We start from the raw sequence: 20,903 nt of genomic DNA, 5'->3' as shown, positions 1-20,903 counted from the left end.
GGGAGGAAGGAAAGAGAGAGCCCAAGCCCCAAGCTTCTTCCTGTGATACTCAGCTAGCTTACAAAGAGCAGTGGGATCACACTTGCAATGGCAGTCGTGCTTTGAGCAAAACATTTCTGGAAAGTCACAAGGGGAATGTTTGTTTTTCACAACCATTTTTTCATTACAGATCCTATATTGCAACACCATGGAGAGAACTCCCATATCATTGGCTCCTCTTTGGATAGCCCTGGTTCTGAAGACTCCAAGGATGTTGAAGATTTAGTGAACTGCCACTGAGCACATCCCACAGTGCTGCAAAAAATAAAGAACTGAGTGCTGAACCACCTTTTCCAAAGAAAGAAAAGCATTTGCTGAAACCGCTTCAGCCCACCTTTCTGGGCAAAGAAGAGGTTTAAAGAAGTTGTGGCCGCAGCTGATCAAAGGCTTTTTGCTTCTTAGGTTGTTCCTCTTGAGACTGGAACCAGATTCTGATAAGAAGAGAGTTGGATGCTCTAGGTTAATAGTGCAGTAACAAGCAAGTCTTGCAAGCCAAGATATAGCAGCTCTTGAGCATCAACAGGACAAAATACAGCCTCAGTGCAGGAACTACAGGAAACAAGGAGTGGCAGGAGAGTTCTATTTTTCCAGTCCTTTACTGTTACTTCTAGTGCATTTCATATGGAAACACTACTAGTCTGAGAATACTAGACTTTAGGAGGTTACAAAAGTATTATCTGTTGCTGGCGATGGATGAAGTAGCCCCAGAATGATCAAATGCACCGAATCCGTTCCCCACAAGTATAGGAGAAAAGGACGCCTGAGACTGTTTACTCCCACCCTGACCCCTGCAATAAACTTAAAGCCCTTTCAGTGCTTATTCTGAACTCTGCTATAGAAGCCAAAACCACCTTCACAATTGAATTCATCACCGCAAGTGTGGGAGGTCACTGCTGTCTGGACTATCCTGTCACACACGTTCAGTGATGGCCTGCCCCCATGCGAGGGCTGTAAAAGGAGACACTAAGTGGAGCTTAGAGTCCAACTTGGGTAGGAAACATGACTCAACACTACAAAGATATGTAGAAAAACAATATTTATTGCTGTAATTAGCTTCCTCAGAAGTCGGTTTGTCTTTAGTCTGTGACTTTCTCTGTTCATGTGAAAAATGACAGTAGTTTACAAAACAGTTGGTTGCTTAGGGAGCAATAACTGTTCAATTTAATACAAACAATAACCTATTTGTCTTCTGTAACAGTAGGATGCCTTTTTATTTATACTGTAGTACAGACATTTGCAGTGCTGCAGTTTTTGTACAGTGTAATAAAAAAATGCATTTTTCCCTGCAAGGAAAAAAATTCGTGCCATTCTGAAAAATGTGTAGAGTTGGAATGTTCATTAAGTGCACTGGTAGCTGTTTATCCCTCCCCAAAAAAACAAAGCTGTCATGGCAGATGGCAAACGCAAGTCCCCATTTGATGCTTGCTCAGATGAAGCCTTCGCCTGGGGTAGTAATCCATTCTGAAAGCATTTCCTGCGGTGTTGCCCAGAACCCACTTGATGCATCCTTAGGATATGCCCTCAAAGAGTCATTTCCCCACTTCATGGAAGTAGAGATTGGCACATATACACAACATAATAATCGAAAACAAGATATAGTAAATTAGATTCCTAAATTTGGGCTCGAGGTCTCCTTGTCGATACCAGTAGATCTGAGGAGAGGAAAAAAACTAGTTAGATGAGTATTTCAAGCAGGCACAACTAAAGGTTAAGACACTCCTTCACTTACAAATTCTATGGCAAAGCAAGTACCATGTTGTACTAGGCTCATTTTAGTAAAAACAGGCAGTCATTTTTATTTTTCCAAAAGACGCTGCTCCTTCCACGTAAATTAAAACATCAAGTATGGCAGCAGATACCGGCAGATGCTAATTTGCTTCTCCAATGGGATTTAGATCATGATATTCAACACACAAAATAGGTCACTCCCCCCCCCCCCCCAGTGTTATCCATCACTACAATTTATGCATCAATCCAGGGCAGCTCTTCTCATTTCCATGGGAGTTTGTAGACAACCTTCTAATGAATTAGGCCCTTAAAAGAACCCCTCCCCATTCCAAACACCCACCCCACAGACATGTTCAACATTTCCTAAAACTTTTTCTCCCTACAGAAAGAAGTAAACTTCCATTGTGGCTCAGATGCCATGTTGCTTAGCCATGCATATACCAAAGAGGAATCCACAAACTACTGTGCATCTCCCTTGTGTGGCTTCTTGGGCTTTGGGGTGCTGCTCTCCCCTCCCCCCAGTCTGAGCAGGTCCATTTAGTCTTAGCATAGCAAGTGTCACAATACTTACAAGAATGCCAGCCGAAACACTACACAAGGAGATGCAGAAAGCAAAAAATATATTCACCGGTTTTGGAGGTAGTTGAGGAAAGACAAAAGCACTGATTAGAGTGACCTAGAGGAAAGAATGGGAGGGCACAGCTATTACTTCTCACACTGAACATGAAACACAGTTCTGATGCATTGCCTAGCGAGGAATTCCTATTACATTTCCATGCAATGCAGCCCAACCCATCTCACGCCACTGTTTAAACAGCATCACACCAGTTATAGTCAGGAATTGCCCCTGTTCCTTTGAAGAGGACCATGGTGGTGCTCCATTTATTTCCATGTAAATTTGCATGCCATCCTTCTCCGCAAAGGCTTACAAGCAGATGACAAAAAAACTTAATGCTGCTTTCCAATGTCTACACAGACAACTGGTCAAGGCTTAATTATGTTGGTCATTTGGTTAAAATGGGAGTGGGGGGGGAGATCCAGCCTCTGCCCCCGTTCCTTCAGAGGGCAATTCTTACTCCAAGTAGGCAACAGCATGAGTGCTGGTTTACAAACCAGGCAAATGCTGACTTGTTCAGCAGCTTGCAGAGTTTTTGAGCTTCTACAACAGGGAGCTCCTTTCCGTTCATTCCTCAACGGGGGGCAGGAGAACCTCACCAGCTCAGCAAACTTCAGCTGGTGTTGCCAGACCACACACACAACAGGATTTCTCCACTTCAGACCGTCAAGCCCCAGCTGCACGCTGGATTCCTTGGAAATGCAGGGTGTCTGTGCTGCAGTTAGCACACTGCCTTTGCCTGACCATCTGGCTCACTTAAGGAACGCAGAAATTGGAAGCCCACCAAGGGTTGTGGCTGCAGTGCATTTGTGCCACACCAAATAACATTTTCATGCTTTGACTATTTTTAAGGGCACATACTTGAAGCAAGTAATTCCACTGGCTCAGGAAGGGAACACTCATTTGGACAGTTCATAGGTTTTGGTTGTAAAAGACTAACATTTATGTAGACATCTCTTTTGTACCAATGCTAAAAAATCATTTTACATGGGTCTTAGCAAATACTGAAAGGGTGTTACAGTGATGCTTAATTTACAAGGAGCTTTGAAATACCGTATTTTTCGCCCTATAGGACGCACCGTCCCATAAGACGCACCTAGTTTTTGGGGGGGGAAATAAAGGAAAAAAATTATTTCCCCCCCAGGCGCGGGGTTGGGGAAGCCCGAGCTTCCCCCGACCCCAGCCCCCAAACAGGCAGCTCTCTGCAAGCCGTGGGAGCCCAGTGCTGGCTCCCGCTGCTAGCGGAGAGGTCCGCGAAGCCTGGACGCGCTGAGCTCAGCGCGCGCAGGCTTCCGCATGCAGGCACCTCTCCGCCAGCAGCGGGAGCGTTCCCGCTGCTAGCGGAGAGGTCCGCGAAGCCTGGGCGCGCTGAGCTCAGCGCGCGCAGGCTTCCGCATGCAGGCACCTCTCCGCCAGCAGCGGGAGCGTTCCCGCTGCTAGCGGAGAGGTCCGCGAAGCCTGGGCGCGCTGAGCTCAGCGCGCGCAGGCTTCGGCATGCAGGCACCTCTCCGCCAGCAGCGGGAGCGCTCCCGCTGCTAGCGGAGAGGTCCGCGAAGCCTGGGCGCGCTGAGCTCAGCGCGCGCAGGCTTCGGCATGCAGGCACGTCTCCGCCAGCAGCGGGAGCGCTCCCGCTGCTAGCGGAGAGGTCCGCGAAGCCTGGGCGCGCTGAGCTCAGCGCGCGCAGGCTTCCGCATGCAGGCACCTCTCCGCCAGCAGCGGGAGCGTTCCCGCTGCTAGCGGAGAGGTCCGCGAAGCCTGGGCGCGCTGAGCTCAGCGCGCGCAGGCTTCAGCATGCAGGCACCTCTCCGCCAGCAGCGGGAGCGCTCCCGCTGCTAGCGGAGAGGTCCGCGAAGCCTGGGCGCGCTGAGCTCAGCGCGCGCAGGCTTCAGCATGCGGGCACCTCTCCGCCAGCAGCGGGAGCGCTCCTGCTGTTTGCGGAGAGGTCCGCGAAGCCTGCATTCGCCCCATAGGACGCACCCAGATTTCCCCTTCATTTTTGGAGGGGAAAAAGTGCGTCCTATAGGGCGAAAAATACGGTATATAACTAAAATGAGCAAGGGGTGGGAACATCTTCCCTTGAGGAAAAGCCCAGGCATATGGGGTGGTTTATATTATGGAGTTGAGATGAGAGCTGACAAAGTTTTATGACAGGTCATGATGCAAAGAGAAATTTCCCTCTCGAGATCTTGGTTGAGAAGCCATAGAGCGCATGCTTCCCATCGGCATGTCAAGTTAAAAGGCTCCGAAACAGCAGGTGTTGAGGGAAAGCCGGCTAGGAGCTTCTGAAAGCCAGGAGGCAAAGACCCCTTCTTCCAGCTGGGAAATCTGCTTGGAACTAAAATGTCTTTCAACTGTTTCCAGAAAGTGCAGGAAGTGGGCACTTGTTCTATCTCAACAGGTATGATTATTCCACAGAACAGGGGCAGCCATGCTGAAAGCTCTGCCCTGGGATAGTGCAAAATGGGCTGCTGAGACCTTTGGGACTTGTAGGAGAAACATTCCTGTAGAAGGCAGCCTCTCAAGTCACTTGGTTCTGAGCTGTATGGGGCTTCCTATGTTGGCACCAACACCTTGAATGGGACCCAGTAGCAGATTGGCAGCTAGTGCTAATCCTGCAAGCGAGGCGTCCTGTGCTGGCGTAGTTTGCCCCCACAAGCAAGTTAGCCGCTGCCTTTTGCACCACCTGCAGCCTTCGACCCAGCCCCAAGGGAAGCCCCACAGGCAGTGCACTGCAGTAGCACAACTGTGAGGTTATCCTTGCATGGACAACTGTGGTCGAACTGTCCTTATCCAGGAACAGCCACCACCAGGAACAGCCACCAACCAAAGCTGGCGAAAGACACTCCCAGCCCCTGAGGACACCTGCATCTCTAATGGCAGAGGGATCCAGGCAGATGAGTTCATTTAGAAATAAAACCCAATGAGGACCATTCAGCAAGAAACCTCTAAGCCAGGGATGTCATGACTTGGTTTGGGGACCTGCTCCCATCTACCATCAAACTGAACAGGACTTACTTCTGCATAGGATTGTGCTGTAAGTTTGCCATACTGATTTGAATACTTACTATGAGCAGCAATGATGTGACGCTGCCAACAGCTAAATTGATTATTCTATCCTGGAAGAAAGAAGAACACAGTGTTAGCCGTAGCATTCTGACATTTCTATTAAAGCCTTATTCTAAACAGCTGACATCTGGTGCTAATTGTGCTAGATTTGCATTCAATGCCCAGGTTTTGATCTTAAGAATTTTAAGGCATACCAGAGGTAGATGCAATAAAGATTTAAAAATAGAGTGGAAAGACTATAGTCTTCAAAAGTGAATTCTCCCTTTAGTAAAGGCAGCTCACACCTTCAGGTGCCAACCATCCATGTTTACACCTGTGTAAAGCAGCCATTTGTTAACCGCCTGGGCAAATCCCCACGCCAAATATGTTTAGCATTGACAACTGGCTACCTTTTTGGTTTGCTTAATTCCAGAAAAACAGGCACCGTTTAAATAAACTTTGAGAGCTTATTTTGCATGTCCAACTGGTTGGCAGTTGAATCCACATATTATTATATCATTATAATTATTAAGCATTACCTGACATTTTCAGAAGGTAAAATTAAAATTATTTGATTTCCCAAAAGCAGTTTATGTGCTTCTTCATCAAAATGTAGATTTACCAAGCTAAATGCTGTCCGATCACAAAAATAATAGCAGCTTTGAATGGCACAAACCCCAAAACATTTTTATGAACCCTCGCTGAAGCAATCTGCCAAAGCTAAGCTTTACCTCCTAAAATGATACACACGCCTGACTGCCTGAGCTCACAACTCCACAACTAGTACAAAGAACAGATGGAAACCTTTTGCCCGGCCCCAGCTTGCCCTGGCCAAAGGGACCTTCTGTGTGGCTGGAGACTTAGGGAAGAGAAAAGCAACCATCCTGGGTTATGAACAGTTCAAGAAGAACCATCTCACCTGTCAGTTACATTGGAAATGGCCTGGTGCCTTCAGCGTTCACGCAGATGCTTGTAAAATGGGTGTAGACAGGAGGCCAGGATTTCTTTATTCACACATATGATTTAACTTTTCTTAAATCTGGGGGGAAGAGACTGACACTTGAAGAAGGGCAACCCAAGTAACCAACTGTGGCATTTTAAAATCAGTTTGCCCAAAGGCAGGGCAGACGAAGTAATTCACGCCAAGATAAGAGACCACGGACAGCTGGAGTATTCCCTCGTAAAATAGGGAAAACTGTAATGTTTGCTGTTTGCATATTTGTTCTTGAGGCAAAATATCACCAAGACCATTTTGGGGTTGGGGGGCCATTGCATCCCCAAACTGCTCTTCCAATTCCTGCCCTCCTCCCTAGTCGGTGGCAGACCCTGAAACCAAAGTATTTTTATGGGGGGGGGGGGGTAGGCAGGGTGAGAAATACAAAAAGCAAGCAAGCAAAGGTGAGGCAGAGGGGGAAGAATGAGGAATACCTCGCTTTGAGGAAAATAAGTCAAGTAATGCAAACAGAAGCAAGCTGGCCTGCCCAGCTGTAATCAGGGCCCAGAACAGGATTAGGATCAGTTGTTGTCATAGCATTAAATGGGATCTGGCAGCCTCTGCAGGGAATTAGCAGTAAACACTCGCTGCCTCTCCAAAACTACTCCATGCAGCGTCCCAAAGAAAGTGGGATCATTCCTTAGCATTTTTTTGCCGCAATGGGGACCACCAAAGGAATGGGAGTCCCCAACAGGGACAAGGGGGGAGGGAACTCACATTGGGGAGAAGCCTAGACCCAGATATCTCAAAGGTATTGTGTGCCACACAGAGAGAGAATGAATATGCACACATTAGCTTACAAAATTGAACTAGACGGATATCTGCCAGATTAGAACCATAGAGCTGGAAGGGATCCCAAGATCTGCCATGCAGCTTAAAATGTTTCACTGAGGGACAGGCAATGCTGGTATCATAAGGCACGGTGACATCCATCCCTTTAAACAATGGTGTCCGCATTGTGTGGGGCTGCGCCACAAGGAAAACTGCTTCCACGCACTACTTTGAAGATGTTCCAGGTTAGGCTTGCAATAGTTCTCTGGGAGTTCGCAGCAGAGCAGCTGATGAACATGAGAAGAGATTGGCTGGATGTGACCAAAGGCTCATTTACCCCAGTGCCTAATTCTCAAGAGTGGCCCACAAGATCCGCATAGGAAGCCCAGAACAGGCAGGCGCCACAACTGCCTCCCACACGCATCCTCCATCAATCTGCCCCAACTCCTCTTAAAGTCAGAGGTTTCCCCCTCCTCTCTCCAAACGTGATTGGCAAAACTTGCTGCCCACCCCCCATCTGCAGCAGGACTGGAGAAAGGCAAGTCCCCACTGGCACCAGTATAGGGAAACTGGGCTGCCATTAGCTTGGTGGCAACAAATCCCATCTGGAAAGGGAGGAGGGGACAACAGTCGTCTGCCAGGCGCACACAAAGGATGCAGGGTAACCAATTAAGAACACTTAACCCCCAGAGGTTTGTTTATGGATCTGCATGTTCCAGAAAACCAAACAGGAGATCCCTCTTAAGACTGCACCTCTTCAGTGCGCAGGTGGGAAAATCACACATGTGGCCATTTCCTTCCAATGTCTCCAGAGAAACTATCCCCTATGTTCTGTGCACCCTCAGTCTCTTGCATGCAGCCAATTCAGCAACTCAGATATAAAACGGGAACTACTGTATTTTTCGCTCCATAAGACCCACTTTTTCCCTCCTAAAAAGTAAGGGGGAATGTGTGTGCGTCTTATGGAGCAAATGCAGGTGGGAGGCTCTGCTCAGCGCTCCCTTTCACGAGCCGCGCGGAGCGTGTGTACAGCTCTTGGGGGCTTTTCTACAAGGAGGGAGAAGGGCAGCCAGTCAGTGACTGCCCCCAACACAAGTTTTCCAATATGACCATTTTGAAAAATGGAGGTCAAGGTGACCCCCAGGGTGGAACTGGCAAGCCGAGAGGGAAGCACCTTCCCATGGACTCAGAGCCCCTCAAGGCACACACAGCCCCAGGAACCCAAGGTTAGAAGCCATGGATCCAGGAGTCGCAAGGCTGATCTCAGGAGGTCTTTCTGCAGCGCTTTGAAACACAATGGTTTGCTGGCAAGCTTAGCCCAGGGAAAGGTTAAAAATACTCCGGCAAGAGAAGGCAGCTTAGCAGATCAGAAGCAGAGACTCAGGCGGGATTGCTCACTAGGCGACACACAAACCTCAGGAACAGGGGGGAAATTGAGGAAGTTCTCAAGGAGTAAGACTCTGAGGCTGCCCAAAAAGGCACTGGGGTGGGGGAAGCCGTGAGGGTTTAAAGTGGCATGTACAGTACAGTACAGATGAGGCCTAAATCACCCCCCCCATTTGCTTTGCCTGAGACCACTACCCACCAAATGGCCTTTGCAACATGGTGAATGAGTGGGAGGCAGCTAAGCATCCTAAATGTAAAGTAAAAAAGCAAAAAGCTAATTGGTCACCAGTAGCTAATTTGATGAGGTACCCCACTGTAATAATAATTTAAAAAAACACCTGCAAATATACATCTAATTATACAAAATTCAACACTGCTGTTTCGTTAAGGAGAAAAAATGCCCTGGAGACCCTGAGCCAGGGAGACCAATATTTTGACTCTGTATAAAAGCAGCTTTGTATGTTCTATTAAGTCCCCTCAGATTCAATGGAAAAGATTACCATAGGTGCTTAACTCTCACACTGAATTTCAACAGGGTTTTCATAGAATCATAGAGTTGGAAGAGACCACAAGGGCCATCGAGTCCAACCCCCTGCCAAGCAGGAAACACCATCAGAGCACTCCTGACATATGGTTGTCAAGCCTCTGCTTAAAGACCTCCAAAGAAGGAGACTCCACCACACTCCTTGGCAGCAAATTCCACTGTCAAACAGCTCTTACTGTCAGGAAGTTCTTCCTAATGTTTAGGTGGAATCTTCTTTCTTGTAGTTTGGATCCATTGCTCCGTGTCCGCTTCTCTGGAGCAGCAGAAAACAACCTTTCTCCCTCCTCTATGTGACATCCTTTTATATATTTGAACATAGCTATCATATCACCCTTAACCTCCTCTTCTCCAGGCTAAACATGCCCAGCTCCCTTTCATTTTTTGTACACATCCTTTTTTAATCTTAATTCAGTTAAAAGTTCTTTAGATAGCCACCCTGGCTTCTTTAGGCACCTTCCATGTTTCCATCTCATTGGTATTGCCTGAAGTTGTGCTTTTACTATCTCCCTCTTAACAAACTCCCAGCCATCATGAACTCCCTTTCCTTTTAGTATTACTGTCCATGGGATCTCACCCAGCACTTCCCTAAGTTTTATGAAGTCGGCTTTCTTAAAGTTAAGAAATTGAGTCCTAGTATGCTTGGCTGCTCCTTTCTGCTGTATAGTAAACTTCAGAAGAGCATGATCACTCGCGCCTAATGATCCTTCCACTTCTACCGCACTAACCAGGTCATCAACATTGGTTAGGACCAGATCTAAAATGGCTTGTTGCTTCTCCCACTTTCTGGACAATGAAGTTGTCTGCAAGGCCAGTGAGGAATCTGTTTGACCTTATGCTCTTGGCTGAGTTTGACATCCAACAAATATCCGGGTAATTGAAGTCCCCCATCACTACTATCTCCCTTCCTTTTGCATGCTTGGCCATCTGTTCCAGGAAGGCATCATCTATGTCCTCCAAGTGGCTTGGGGATCTATAGTAAACTCCCACAATGAGGTCACTGTTATTCTTCTCTCCCTTAATTTTGACCCAAATGCTCTCACTTTGGCTTTGAGATTCTAAATCTTGGATCCCTTCACAGGTATACACATCCCTGACATATAACGCCACTCCTCCTCCTTTCTTGTCTGGTCTGTTTCTCTGAAATAGATTGTATCCCTCCATTCTTACATTCCAATCGTGGGACTTATCCCACCAGGTTTCAGTGATGCCTATTATGTCATATTTAGTTTGCTGTACCAAGAGCTCAAGCTCATCTTGTTTATTTCCCATGCTTTGTGCATTAGTGTACAGACATTGAAGTCCATTAATCATTCCCCCGTGTCTCTTATTTAAGGATTTTTTCCTCCCACCACTAGGTCTGCGTGCTGTTTGCTCCATTTGGTCTATGACATTTGGATGATCATCTTCATCAATTGATAGACTCCTACCTTCAGGAGCACTATCTCCCTCCCCCACATTAGTCAGTTTAAAGCCCTCCTGATGATGTTTCTGAGATTTTTGGCAAAAACATTCCTCCCAACCGTTGTGAGGTGCAGTCCATCGCTTGCCAGAAGTCCATCTCCAAGAAACTGCAGTCCGTGATCTAAGAATCCAAACCGTTCCTGTTTACACCATTTGTGAAGCCAGCTGTTCACTTCCACTATTTTTCCCTCTCTCCCTGGGCCACGTCGTTCAACTGGGAGGACAGATGAGATGACACTTTGTGCATTTAATTGCTTCAATTTCCGGCCCAGAGCCTCGTAGTCTCTTTTGATCTTCTGGAGGTTATTGCTTGCAGTGTCATTGGTTCCCACATGAACCAAGAGGAAGGGGTATTTGTCAGTGGGTTTTATGATTCCTTGCAGTCGTTCAGTTACATCTTGGATCTTAGCCCCGGGGAGACAGCACACTTCCCGAGACATCTTGTCAGGCCCACAGATCACTGCTTCTGTTCCCCTCAGTAGGGAATCCCCTATCACCACTACACGCCTCCTCTTAGGTCTGGTCGGGGTTCTTCCGTGAGCTGTCCGTTCCAAGGTCGCCTGCACATTCCCTGAGGACTGACTTTGCTGCTCGTCTTCATATACCTGATCGACTGTAATGAGGTAGAGGTCCTCAAATGGAGTCTGCTCTTCGTCTTCCATGCTAGGAAGTTTTAAATGTGCTAAACCTTTCTACAAACCATTATTACCTTATTTTTCCATGCAGAAGACAATCTTTTTTACTTCAAAAAATTAGTCAAAAATTGGGGGTCATCTCATACACGGATGTTGAATGCACAGGGGTTTGGGTTCGATGTCTGGTGTGGGGAGCTCAGGTTTAGGCTCTGGCCTGATTTCTTAATTTTGGGTTCAAAAAACAGGGGTTGTCTTATACATAGAAAAATATGGTATGATTTGGATTTTCTTGGTAAGTTTCCTTGGGAGCCAAGCTATGGGATGGTTGGGCAAAAATATATTTAACAAGCAAGCAGGGCTGTATGGTGCCTCTTGCTATATCAAGGGGGGCTATTGGGTTGTCTTTATTTTTATTATGTATTTTGTAGTTTTATATCTTGATTTTGTTCTGTGAACCATCCTGAGGCCCTGGGTATAGGGCTGTATAGAAATTCAATCAATAATACTGTACTCAGCAGGTGCAATGCTGCAGCAGAAAACTGCAGTGGAAGGTTGTAGGGAAGCTGAAAAGTTAGGAGGCCAAGTGGCCTGTCGCTGCCCTCCTTGCTTAGCAGAGGCCGTTGCTCAGGGATGAGTCACTCTGGCCTGGCCACTGCTTGGTCCCTGAAAGTTGTTCAGTTGTCAATGCATCACTGCAAAGAGAGAGAGAAAGTGGAGTTTTCATGGCTGCAGCGCTTACTCCCTGACAACTACCTTGCTCTCCCCAGATTCTTGCCAGCTGCCAAACCAGTTCAGATGTGAGGAAGGCAGGAGCGCTCCAAGGCTGGCCCTGCGTTTCGCACAGCAGCTGAATCTCAGATTTATGGCACAAGATGGAAGGAAGGGGGCCAACTCTTGAACCAAAGACGATAAAGCAAAGTACGTGGGCAAGTCCACACCCTTCACTAAAGGGCATTAAGGGACAGAGAGGAACCCAAGGAGAAATAAAAAGGCTTTGAAAAGTTCACGGAAGCCACACTGCAAGGCCTCTGTGAATTCCAAGAGTTTTGATTTTAAGCAGAGGATGGAGGGTGTAGCTGAGATTCTTACACTGCAGGCCGTTCAACTGCAAGACCCTCGGGGTCCCTTCCAACTCTACAATGCAATGCAAACCTATTCCAGGACTGAGCTATCAAACAAGGACAGCTCTGCAAGTTTGAGCAGAGGCCAGAATGCAAGTCTCCTTGTAAGACAAAATGCAACAATCAAACAAGGAACTGTTTGTGCAGCACATTTTAAAAACACCAGCCAGAAGCATGGAAGGAAAGGCAAGACTGACGTCCGAACAAGTTTTCTGTTCACTGGTACAAAAGTCTGTCATCTTAGTATCCAAGCTGAGCTCACTCTGGAGCTGGGGGGTGAAAAGGGAGCTCCTGTTTTATACAAAGTCTGTATTCTCAAGGTTAACAGAATCGTTTTCATAGTAGTGCACTCTAACACACCCACATTTGTGTGGGACATCAGTTTTCCCAATCTGCCATAATCTGGGTTTTTTCATGAGGGAGGCCAGACGGACATCATCCACTTACCAGCATCTCTTTGGTTCTGCACTGTGAACAAACTTCACACACGGAAACGAGGGAGTGGAAGAGCTGTCAAGGAGCTGGCCGTGTCTCTTGGTTTGAAAAGGCTATCCAGCCTTTCTTAAGGCTGCGTGTCACAGAGCCGCATCGCCCTCCCCACCAGCCCCACAAAGCCTGGCCACCGGAGGAACTGCACTTCCCCAAGGGGGCCCAACCTGTAGCCTTCGTGATGCAGCTGGACCCCAGAGTCCTCTGTCTCTCTGCTAGTACGGCCAGGAATCGGGGAAGATGGGAGCTCAAGGTTAGGCAGCCCCCTTTAAGACCACCAGCCTGAAAGAGGGCTTTGCATCTGCCAGGTGAAGAAATTCTGCAGCACTAGGCTAGGCATCTCTCAGTATGACAGGAGGTGCTCTCCTCAGCTGCAAGGAGAACTAGAGTAGTCCAGATGCCCCTTTCCACACATCCACCCATGGGAAGCAGCAAGCCAGAGGTGCAAATGCCACAAGGCCCACGTAAACGAACCAGTTATTTAGAGAGCATGGAGGGGGCACTGCCCGTGTATCCGGCTTGCACGTGGGCACACTTGGATAATCGCCACACCCCTCTGCAGCTCCAGAGCTGGAAAGTGGATCACTCACAGCGTTCACCCAAAAGCAGCTCCACACCCACCATAGTCACAACATGGAGACCAGGGACCCCGTACAGCCGCTGGCACTTTAAGGGGCAAAATTCCCCACAGAGCATCAGGCGCATCCACATGGCCTGGGAGGACAGGGGAAAGCCAACAAACTTCACCCCTCCGGACCCACCTGCTCAACTGGTCAGACAAATGCCTCAACACAGGCCCAAATGGTCCCTTGCTCCCCTCAGATCCATCCACTCCCCCCCCCCCCACCAGCTTCTTTGTCTTCTTGAACAAGACCCAGCAAGTACCAACCTGGCGGCAGGATTCAACTAAGCTGACGCATGTGTGGCGCAAGAATAAGGTTGACCAGCTCTCCAGTGTTTCTGCACAAGGCTGGGTCTGTGCCCCAAGTCCAATGAGCAGGGGCAGCAAGACCCCTTGGCCACTCAAGGTGGAACAGCAACTGCTGTGCCCGCTGCCAGAAAATGGCACCGGCACCTCACCAAAATCTTGCAGGATCCCACAAGATTTCAGCAAGATCTTGCCAGAAATTGGCACCAGGGGAGGTGACAGTGCGGGGGGGGGGGACTCGGGGGCATCCACCAGCCAAGGTGGCTGCTTAACCTGGGCTGGCCCCGGGAACAAGACACATCCAGAAAAGGGACAGGAACCTTGGACGGTGTGTTGTTCTCCAGAGATTCTGTGCCAGAAGTGATTGAAAGATCAAAAGGCAGTAGAGAGTAGACAGTAGAGAGGCAGCCAGGAGGAGGCAGCAAATCGGAGGGACACCCCAACCTCTCTAGGTGGGCCCTTTGTCCTCGGTTCATTTCTCAGAGAGCCCTCTGTGCACCGAGCACCATGGAGGAAGGATCAGAGCAGGATGAAAGAGGTAAACTGCGACTTAAAGCTGCCTTGTGTTTATCAGCTTGACTAGTCACCCCAGGCGACCAGGAATCCCATGCAGGCAAATGAGCAGAAGAGCAGATCCATCAGCTTCTCACTCACCATAGAGGAAAGGAAGTATCTTCACAGCCATCACAGAAACAATAGCAGGATGAGGGTGGCGGAAGCAGAAAGCAACAAAAGATCATTCCGCTTGGTAGAATACTTTTTAAAAACCAGCCTGCTAAGAGCCCAGAAAACTGTTCTTCTTGGTACATAAATACTGCAAGCAGTGTTAGAAACTCAGATAAATAAGCTAATCACCAAATGATTTCAGTCACCACAACAGAAGGTCTAGGCGCCTTTTTTCGCAATGTGATTTTTTACTAGAATTACTTTTCATTTCATTTCCAAACCACTTTATATTTTAAAGAAAAAAACCTCAAAAGTGGTTAACAACACATTAAAACCTCAAATAAAACAATCCAGAATAAAACAAATTCAAGTCTCAAGGAAAATATTTCAGCTCCTTCTCTAAATGGCATTTTGCTTTCCCCCCTACAGTGGTGCCTCGCAAGATGAAATTAATTCGTTCCGCGAGTTTTTTCGTCTTGTGAATTTTTCGTCTTGCGAAGCACGGTTTCCCATAGGAAATGCATTGACGGTTTCCCATGGGAATGCATTGACGGTTTTAAGAAAAAGCCGCAAGACATTTTCGTCTTGCGAAGCAAGCCCATAGGGAAATTCGTCTTGCGAAGCAACTCAAAAAACAAAAAACTCTTTCGTCTTACGAGTTTTTCGTCTTGCGAGGCATTCGTCTTGCGAGGTACCACTGTATTTATTTACCTACTTAATTTATCTCATAGCAGAAGTACCCTAGGAAGCCAGTGGGGTGTAGTGGTTAGTGTCTCAGATTGGGGTTCAAATCCCCTCAGTCATGAAGTTCACTGGGTGACCTTGGAGCCAGTCACAGCCTCTTAACCTCCCTCACAGAGTCAATGCAGGGATTAACTGAGGAGGGACATGAACCAGGGACTGGAGAAAAAGGTGGGAGACAAATGCAGGAAGGAAGCTCTTTGCTTGCCTACTTAAAACTGGGGATGTCAGCTGCCAACCTGATCACCACATGGTTGCAAGGGCCTGGCTAATTCCTAACCCTGACTCTAAGTAAATAACAGATGAATAAACAAAAGGCTGATTGGCTGGCACTTCCCCTCCTTCCTGGCCAGCATCAAGTCTCAGGCTAATCACAAAAAATCTGAGGACTGGTAACTTTCCTAGGCTTATTTGCAAGGCTGGCTGGAAGTGTTATTAAAGGGAGAGGGCAGAATCACTTTTCACATTATGAGCTGGCGTGTCCTCCCAACACAAGGAAGGAAGGAAGGAAGGAAGGAAGGAAGGAAGGAAGGAAGGAAGGAAGGAAGGAAGGGAGGGAGGGATGTTCTTGTAAATCAGGAATGCAGGAGGGGCATGCCTGCCATGAGGTCAGCAAGTCGAGGCCGACATTGCAAGATCTGCTGAGCTGCATTTTCCCAACCTACTTATGCATATTTATCATTTCCATGCTCAGACCAAGGAATGGTAGCCTGTAATGCAATTCTCCCCAGAAGAGAAAGGCTTGTATAGTAAAGACCACATTGCAGACAAACAATCAGCCAACAGAGAAGAATCCTCTCCCCTTGAACAGCAATCCCCCCTCAAAACAGTAGCATTTACTCCCAAGTAAACATGTGCAGGCCCCTACCGCTAGCTCCAGGAGGATCTGCTGATGGCTGACTTTATCCTGCAAAGTTAGGCTGCAATCCCAAACATGGCTACTTGGGAGTAGGCATCCATGAAAAACCATGGGCTAGCTCCCAGAGACAAGTCTAAGATTGCATCAGTAGTCTCACACTCACAAATTAATACTAAGCAATTCAAGCAAGCTCCTTGCTCTGGGCTGGCTCTTCTTTTATCCTAGGAGTCCGTCCACTGGGCTGCCAAAGCTTAGTTGTGTCTCCTCTGACTGGCAGCGGCTCTCCAGGGTCCTGGGCAGGGGACACCACTAGTCCCAACAGGAGATGCTGGGCACTTCTGCAAGCACAGCAGCCATCGTCCTCCATGCAGCTATCAATCCCAAAGCAAGGCAGGGCTCAGAGTTTTCAGAAACGCAGTCAGGAGTTCTGAAGGGGCCCACAAAAATATTATTGACGGCTGCCTACAAGCAAAGTCAACTGGAACTAGCAGTTATTCAGCATTCAGCACAGAAGCCAAAGGATAAAATGGCATTTTTTTCTGCTTCAGCTACTACCTCACCAGAGGTCTTTTGCATGGCTTCAGACAGAGCCAATCTGCACAGAAAGAATGTCTGCAGGAAGAAGCACTTGCATCTCTGTCTACTGCAAAACTCCCCAAATGCCCAGCATTTCAAACCAGCTTTTTTAAATGCAGTGGTACTTTGGTTCCCAAACTTAATCAGTTCCAGAAGTCTCTTCCAAAACCAAAGCATTCTAAAACCAAGGCGTGCTTTCCCATAGAAAGTAATGCAAAATAGATTAATCCATTCCAGACTTTTAAAAACCCCTAAAACAGCAATTTAACATGAATTTTACTATCTAATGAGACCATTGATCCATAAAATGAAAGCAATAATACTGTACAATAAGACAATATTGTAGAAGATAAAAATTTATTTAAAAAAATCTTACGTGCACTGATGATAATCATTGTTTGGATGGGGGGCTTTTATCCATTTCTGCAGTCACACAATCAATCAATCAGCAGCTGAACTGGATTCCACACAGTCACAAAGGAAGTCACAAGCCACAGTCACAAGTCAGTCCCACAAAACAAAGAACAAGTCAGTCAAAACAAGCCACACAAACGCAAAAAAATGGCAAAAACAAAAGCTTCAAATATCACATCTACACTCAACAGGAAGCGAAACATGTTCAGCTTCCAAGGCAAAGTTCACAAACGGGAACACCTACTTCTGGGTTTGCAGCGTTCTATTTCCAAGTTGTTCATAAACTAAGCTGTTCTTAAACCAAGGTACCACTGTAGAGGAACATTGTTTGGTTAACAAAATCAACATTTCTAAAGGAGTTTAGTTTTCAATATAAGCTGCAACCATTGCTCGCTCTCTTTCTTTCTTCCTCCTATGAATTACTTAGCTTTCCTTTCTTTTCTTTTCTTTTCCTTTCTTTACTTGTGCTTGACTGCTCTTCAACGATTTTTAAAATTATGTTGTTATTACTATCTGAAATCCTATTGCTTTGTGATATTATAAATGACATTTATAAACACGTTAAGAAAGTAGTGCCCAATGAGCCCTCATGTCTTAAACCATTTTTAGTGAGCACAATAAAGGGGCAGAGACCCCATCTCCACGCTGCCAGCCAAGACCAAGGGTGGGAGGGGGAGAGAAGGCAAGGACCAAAGCTCACCATCGCGTTTCACGACCAGAAAGAAATGAAGCACAAAAGCAGCATGGTCTCAGAGGTTTCCTAGAAAGCATCTCTAACCAAAAAGGAGGGAGGGGATGTCCAGGCCCAAGTGGCAGGCGAGCTGAGAAGCATTACACAGCATGCTTTGCAGAGCTGCAATGCATGCTGGGGACACAATTCTGGCTTCATGTGACATCAGCCAAGATGTGCCTCTGAAATCACACCCTGGGGCTTATGGGGTGTTAGGGGACAGGACGTGGTACCTCTGGTGGGACACATGTTGTGCTCCTTCTGGGTCCCGACCCTGCACTCAGCTCTCAGAAGGTGAGAGTGGTTGATGGGTCTCAAACCCCCGGGGCGTTAGGGGCTTCCCCTGCATACGAAGACAGGCTCTGGCGGATGGAGCAGACGAGACCAAGAGTGGGTCCAACAGTCAAGGAGGTGGTTTCTGCATGTGCTGTAGAGGGAAGCGAGGGGCAGATGGGAAGGCAGCCCATCTAGGAATAGGAAAACTCTGGTACTAACCCTCTGCTGCCTTGCGAGATATCTTTGGGAGACGAAAAGACCCTACACAAATCCAGAGCAGAGTCCCCAAGATGGTGCCTTGTGCGCCTCCTTCTGGCAACCAAGCTGGTGCCCACTGTCATGCTTGGCTTTCCTTTTGACTCCATCAGTGAGGGCGAGAAGGGAGTCTTGTCATCTGGGCAGCCCAGGACCTCCAGACACACCACACAGGCTTGCACCCCAAAGAGATCACTTTGGTACTGCCAACCCAGCGTTTGACTTCACCCCAGACAAATGCCAACAATAAGTGTCTCCTGCAACATCACCAAGGATGCTAGGAACACCTCAAAATTGCTAACACTGACAATATACCCAGCACAGACACTATTTCCCATAAGCCACCTTGGGTTCAAGTGTTAAAGGCAGTGTGGCAATTTTGTAAAATGTATGCGCACACTGTTGGAAGAGTGCCACGTAAACCAGCACCATCGGCGGTTACTGAGAGCAGAGCACATCAGGGTCTACATGCAACATACTAAGCTTACATTTTTTGTGGGCTGCAGAATGTGCAAGAGGTGCAAAGCCACGCCAAGTCTGCTGCAACCCTCCTGCTCCCGCACCCCCAGAGACCACTCAGACCAAGGAAGCAAATAAGAGCCTAGAAAATGATCCAACAGCCCCAACAGATGCCCGCCACTGGTCTACGCAGCTGAACTCTTACAAAAGAATAAAAGAGGTCTTGATGGGAAGAGCGAGTTAAGAAGCACTGTGCAATCAATGACACAGCATTCCATAAACAATTTCAAAAATAAGAATTCTTGCATGGTATAGTCAATATAAGACGAGCACGGGCATTCATATGGAAGCACTGCATTGACTAATGCCAGTCAGAGGGCAACGTTACAAAGTTCAATTTGCTACAGGCGAAAAGGCCTTGAAATAATCTAACCCAAGACAAGAGAATTCCAAGGCAGGTTTGTCATAGGAAACACTTTTGTGCTGCAGCCGTTTGACTATGTGCTCAGTATCAGAAAAGCCCACGAGGAAGCAAGGTTGTTCCATACTGCACGATATGGGCATGTGATGGTGCAAGGCTTGTACACATTGCACAACTATAATGTGTCCATGACACAACACCCCACCAAGGATCTGAGTTGCCAGCCACAAGGGGTGGGGACAAAGAGAGCAACGAATGCCCACCATCGCCCATACTTCCAATGAAACTTCCCAACACTTACACGGCTGCTCAGGCAGTCCTCTGTTCAGAGGTGCCAACGAACCAGCAGAGATACATCCCAGGATCTTTTTCAAAGCAGCAACCAGCTGAAACTTTTGGGCTTGCGCACAGCCAGGCTTGAGCCCAGCTGCAGCCAGCATCGCTTGCAACACTGCGCTGGAGCTCAGGGAGCACCAGCGCAGCCCTCTAGCAGCCCCCCACTGCCCTGGGCCAGCCCCGCAAACAAGCCCACTTCCTGGAGGAGAGAAGGGACACGAAGAATTTCGTTTTACCCTTGGCGAAGTCTCTCCAAAGAGAGGTCTGTTGTCCAGCCCTCTGGTCCCATATGTCCGGGTAGTAAAGTCCTCCATTGCTCCCCCAACTCTTCTCAAGCTTGGCTGTGATCGCTCACTCCCACATCGGCAGATCCTCTTAGAACAGACCCACTCCTTGTCTCAGAGGCCTGGAGCCCGGGGCAAAAAGCAGCCGCAGCATCAGGCGGAGGGAAGAGTTTATTTATGGAAAACGCATTTCTCTTGTTGCTGCGCAGGCTGCGTACAACTTGGGCGTTCAAAGCCAGGGAACCCAGCCTCCTCTCCTCCAAACCACGACTCCCGTCCTCATGATCAAGAGCTGGGAAGAAGAAGAGGAGAAAGAAGACTCAGTAGGAACATGGCATACATGACACACGGTTCCAAAGTTTTGGTTCTGCTCCTGGTCAGAACTAGCAAGGGGCTGCTCCATTTCAGGATTATATTGCACAGGTGACTCTTCTCATTCTCCGCCCCACCCAACCCCTTCAAGCCCTCTCTTTGGCCTGTTTTATGCACACAGAAGAGGTGCAGGGAGGATGCAGCTCAGAGGCACAGCAGCTGCTCTGCATCCCAAAGGTTCCGGGTTCAATCTCTAACATCTCCAGGTAGGACTGGGAGAGACTGGAACCCTGGCCAAGGGGCTGCCAGCCAGAGTAGACAATACTGAGCGTGCCCAATGGCCTAACTCAGAGGCAGTAGAATGGACTGTTGTTACCACTTCAGACTGCAGAAAGAGAGGGGGGTTACGGCTCCGAATGCTGCCTTGTGTCGAACTCTCCCTGCAAACAGAAAACCAGAGCACCCCATGCAGAAGGCAAGGCTGCAGAACCTTCCTTCCGGCTGGGAGCATTTCCCTTTCATTCTCACATGCAGCAGCAACCTCCCTGAAGCTCAAGTGGCCCAGTCCATCCGACTGTCTCAGCATCCGGTCACCTCATTGCACTGCAAGCGCAGCAGATGCAAATTCTTCTTTGCCAGGTGTCACCGGCAAGAGCCACCTTTCCAGGTGAAGTGCATCTGCCTATGGAATGGGAAAGGGAGCCCTCAGACCCCAGGCAGGAGAGCACAGCCGCAGTCCGCAAACAGACACACTCCCGCTTCCCGCCCCTGGCAGGCTTCCTTGGAGACAAGCCCAGAGCCATTACTCCCCAGGAGC

General features: G+C 48.0%; 2 protein-coding genes and 1 long non-coding RNA gene across 6 annotated transcripts in view; 2 read left to right on the top strand and 1 right to left on the bottom strand.

Annotated features, from left to right (window-relative positions):
• Positions 1 to 1,337, top strand: part of DMTF1 (cyclin D binding myb like transcription factor 1) — a 28,077-nt gene extending 26,740 nt beyond the window's left edge. For all 3 annotated transcript variants that reach the window (XM_083399701.1, XM_083399702.1, XM_083399703.1), the window contains one exon: positions 170 to 1,337. In XM_083399701.1, coding sequence (XP_083255827.1) covers positions 170 to 279 — 110 coding nt within the window. In that variant the 3' untranslated portion in view covers positions 280 to 1,337. The remainder of the gene's footprint in view (positions 1 to 169) is intronic.
• LOC310658284 overlaps positions 1 to 20,903 on the top strand; it is a 256,099-nt gene that overhangs the window by 217,364 nt on the left and 17,832 nt on the right. Inside the window, exon 2 of the long non-coding RNA XR_014502180.1 lies at positions 15,531 to 20,352. This is a non-coding gene — a long non-coding RNA (uncharacterized lncRNA). The remainder of the gene's footprint in view (positions 1 to 15,530; positions 20,353 to 20,903) is intronic.
• On the bottom strand, positions 1,059 to 19,860 carry TMEM243 (transmembrane protein 243). Of its 2 annotated transcripts, none has more exons than XM_083400082.1 (4): positions 19,727 to 19,860; positions 5,449 to 5,499; positions 2,339 to 2,443; positions 1,059 to 1,691 (listed from the first exon to the last, which is right to left on the bottom strand). In XM_083400082.1, exons 1-4 carry the CDS (start codon positions 19,802 to 19,804, stop codon positions 1,569 to 1,571), a joined length of 357 nt encoding a protein of 118 aa, XP_083256208.1. In that variant the 5' UTR covers positions 19,805 to 19,860; the 3' UTR covers positions 1,059 to 1,568. The 2 variants fall into 2 exon arrangements, with proteins under 2 accessions (XP_083256208.1, XP_083256209.1); XM_083400083.1 differs by having other exon boundaries at positions 2,396 to 2,443.

This window comes from Podarcis tiliguerta, assembly GCF_965153285.1.
Source record: "Podarcis tiliguerta genome assembly, chromosome: 10".
Taxonomy (NCBI): domain Eukaryota; kingdom Metazoa; phylum Chordata; class Lepidosauria; order Squamata; family Lacertidae; genus Podarcis; species Podarcis tiliguerta.
The sequence above is the reverse complement of the archived record's forward strand: the minus strand, read 5'-3'. Positions and strand labels throughout refer to the sequence as shown.

Coding starts and splice junctions, on each gene's coding strand:
- TMEM243 (XM_083400082.1), bottom strand. CDS start 19,804: ATGGAGGACTTTACTACCCGGACATATGGGACCAGAGGGCTGGACAAC. Junction 2,444..5,448: donor TCACATCATTGCTGCTCATA/GTAAGTATTCAA, acceptor TCTTTCCTCTAG/GTCACTCTAATCAGTGCTTT. Junction 1,692..2,338: donor GTGTTTCGGCTGGCATTCTT/GTAAGTATTGTG, acceptor TCCTCTCCTCAG/ATCTACTGGTATCGACAAGG.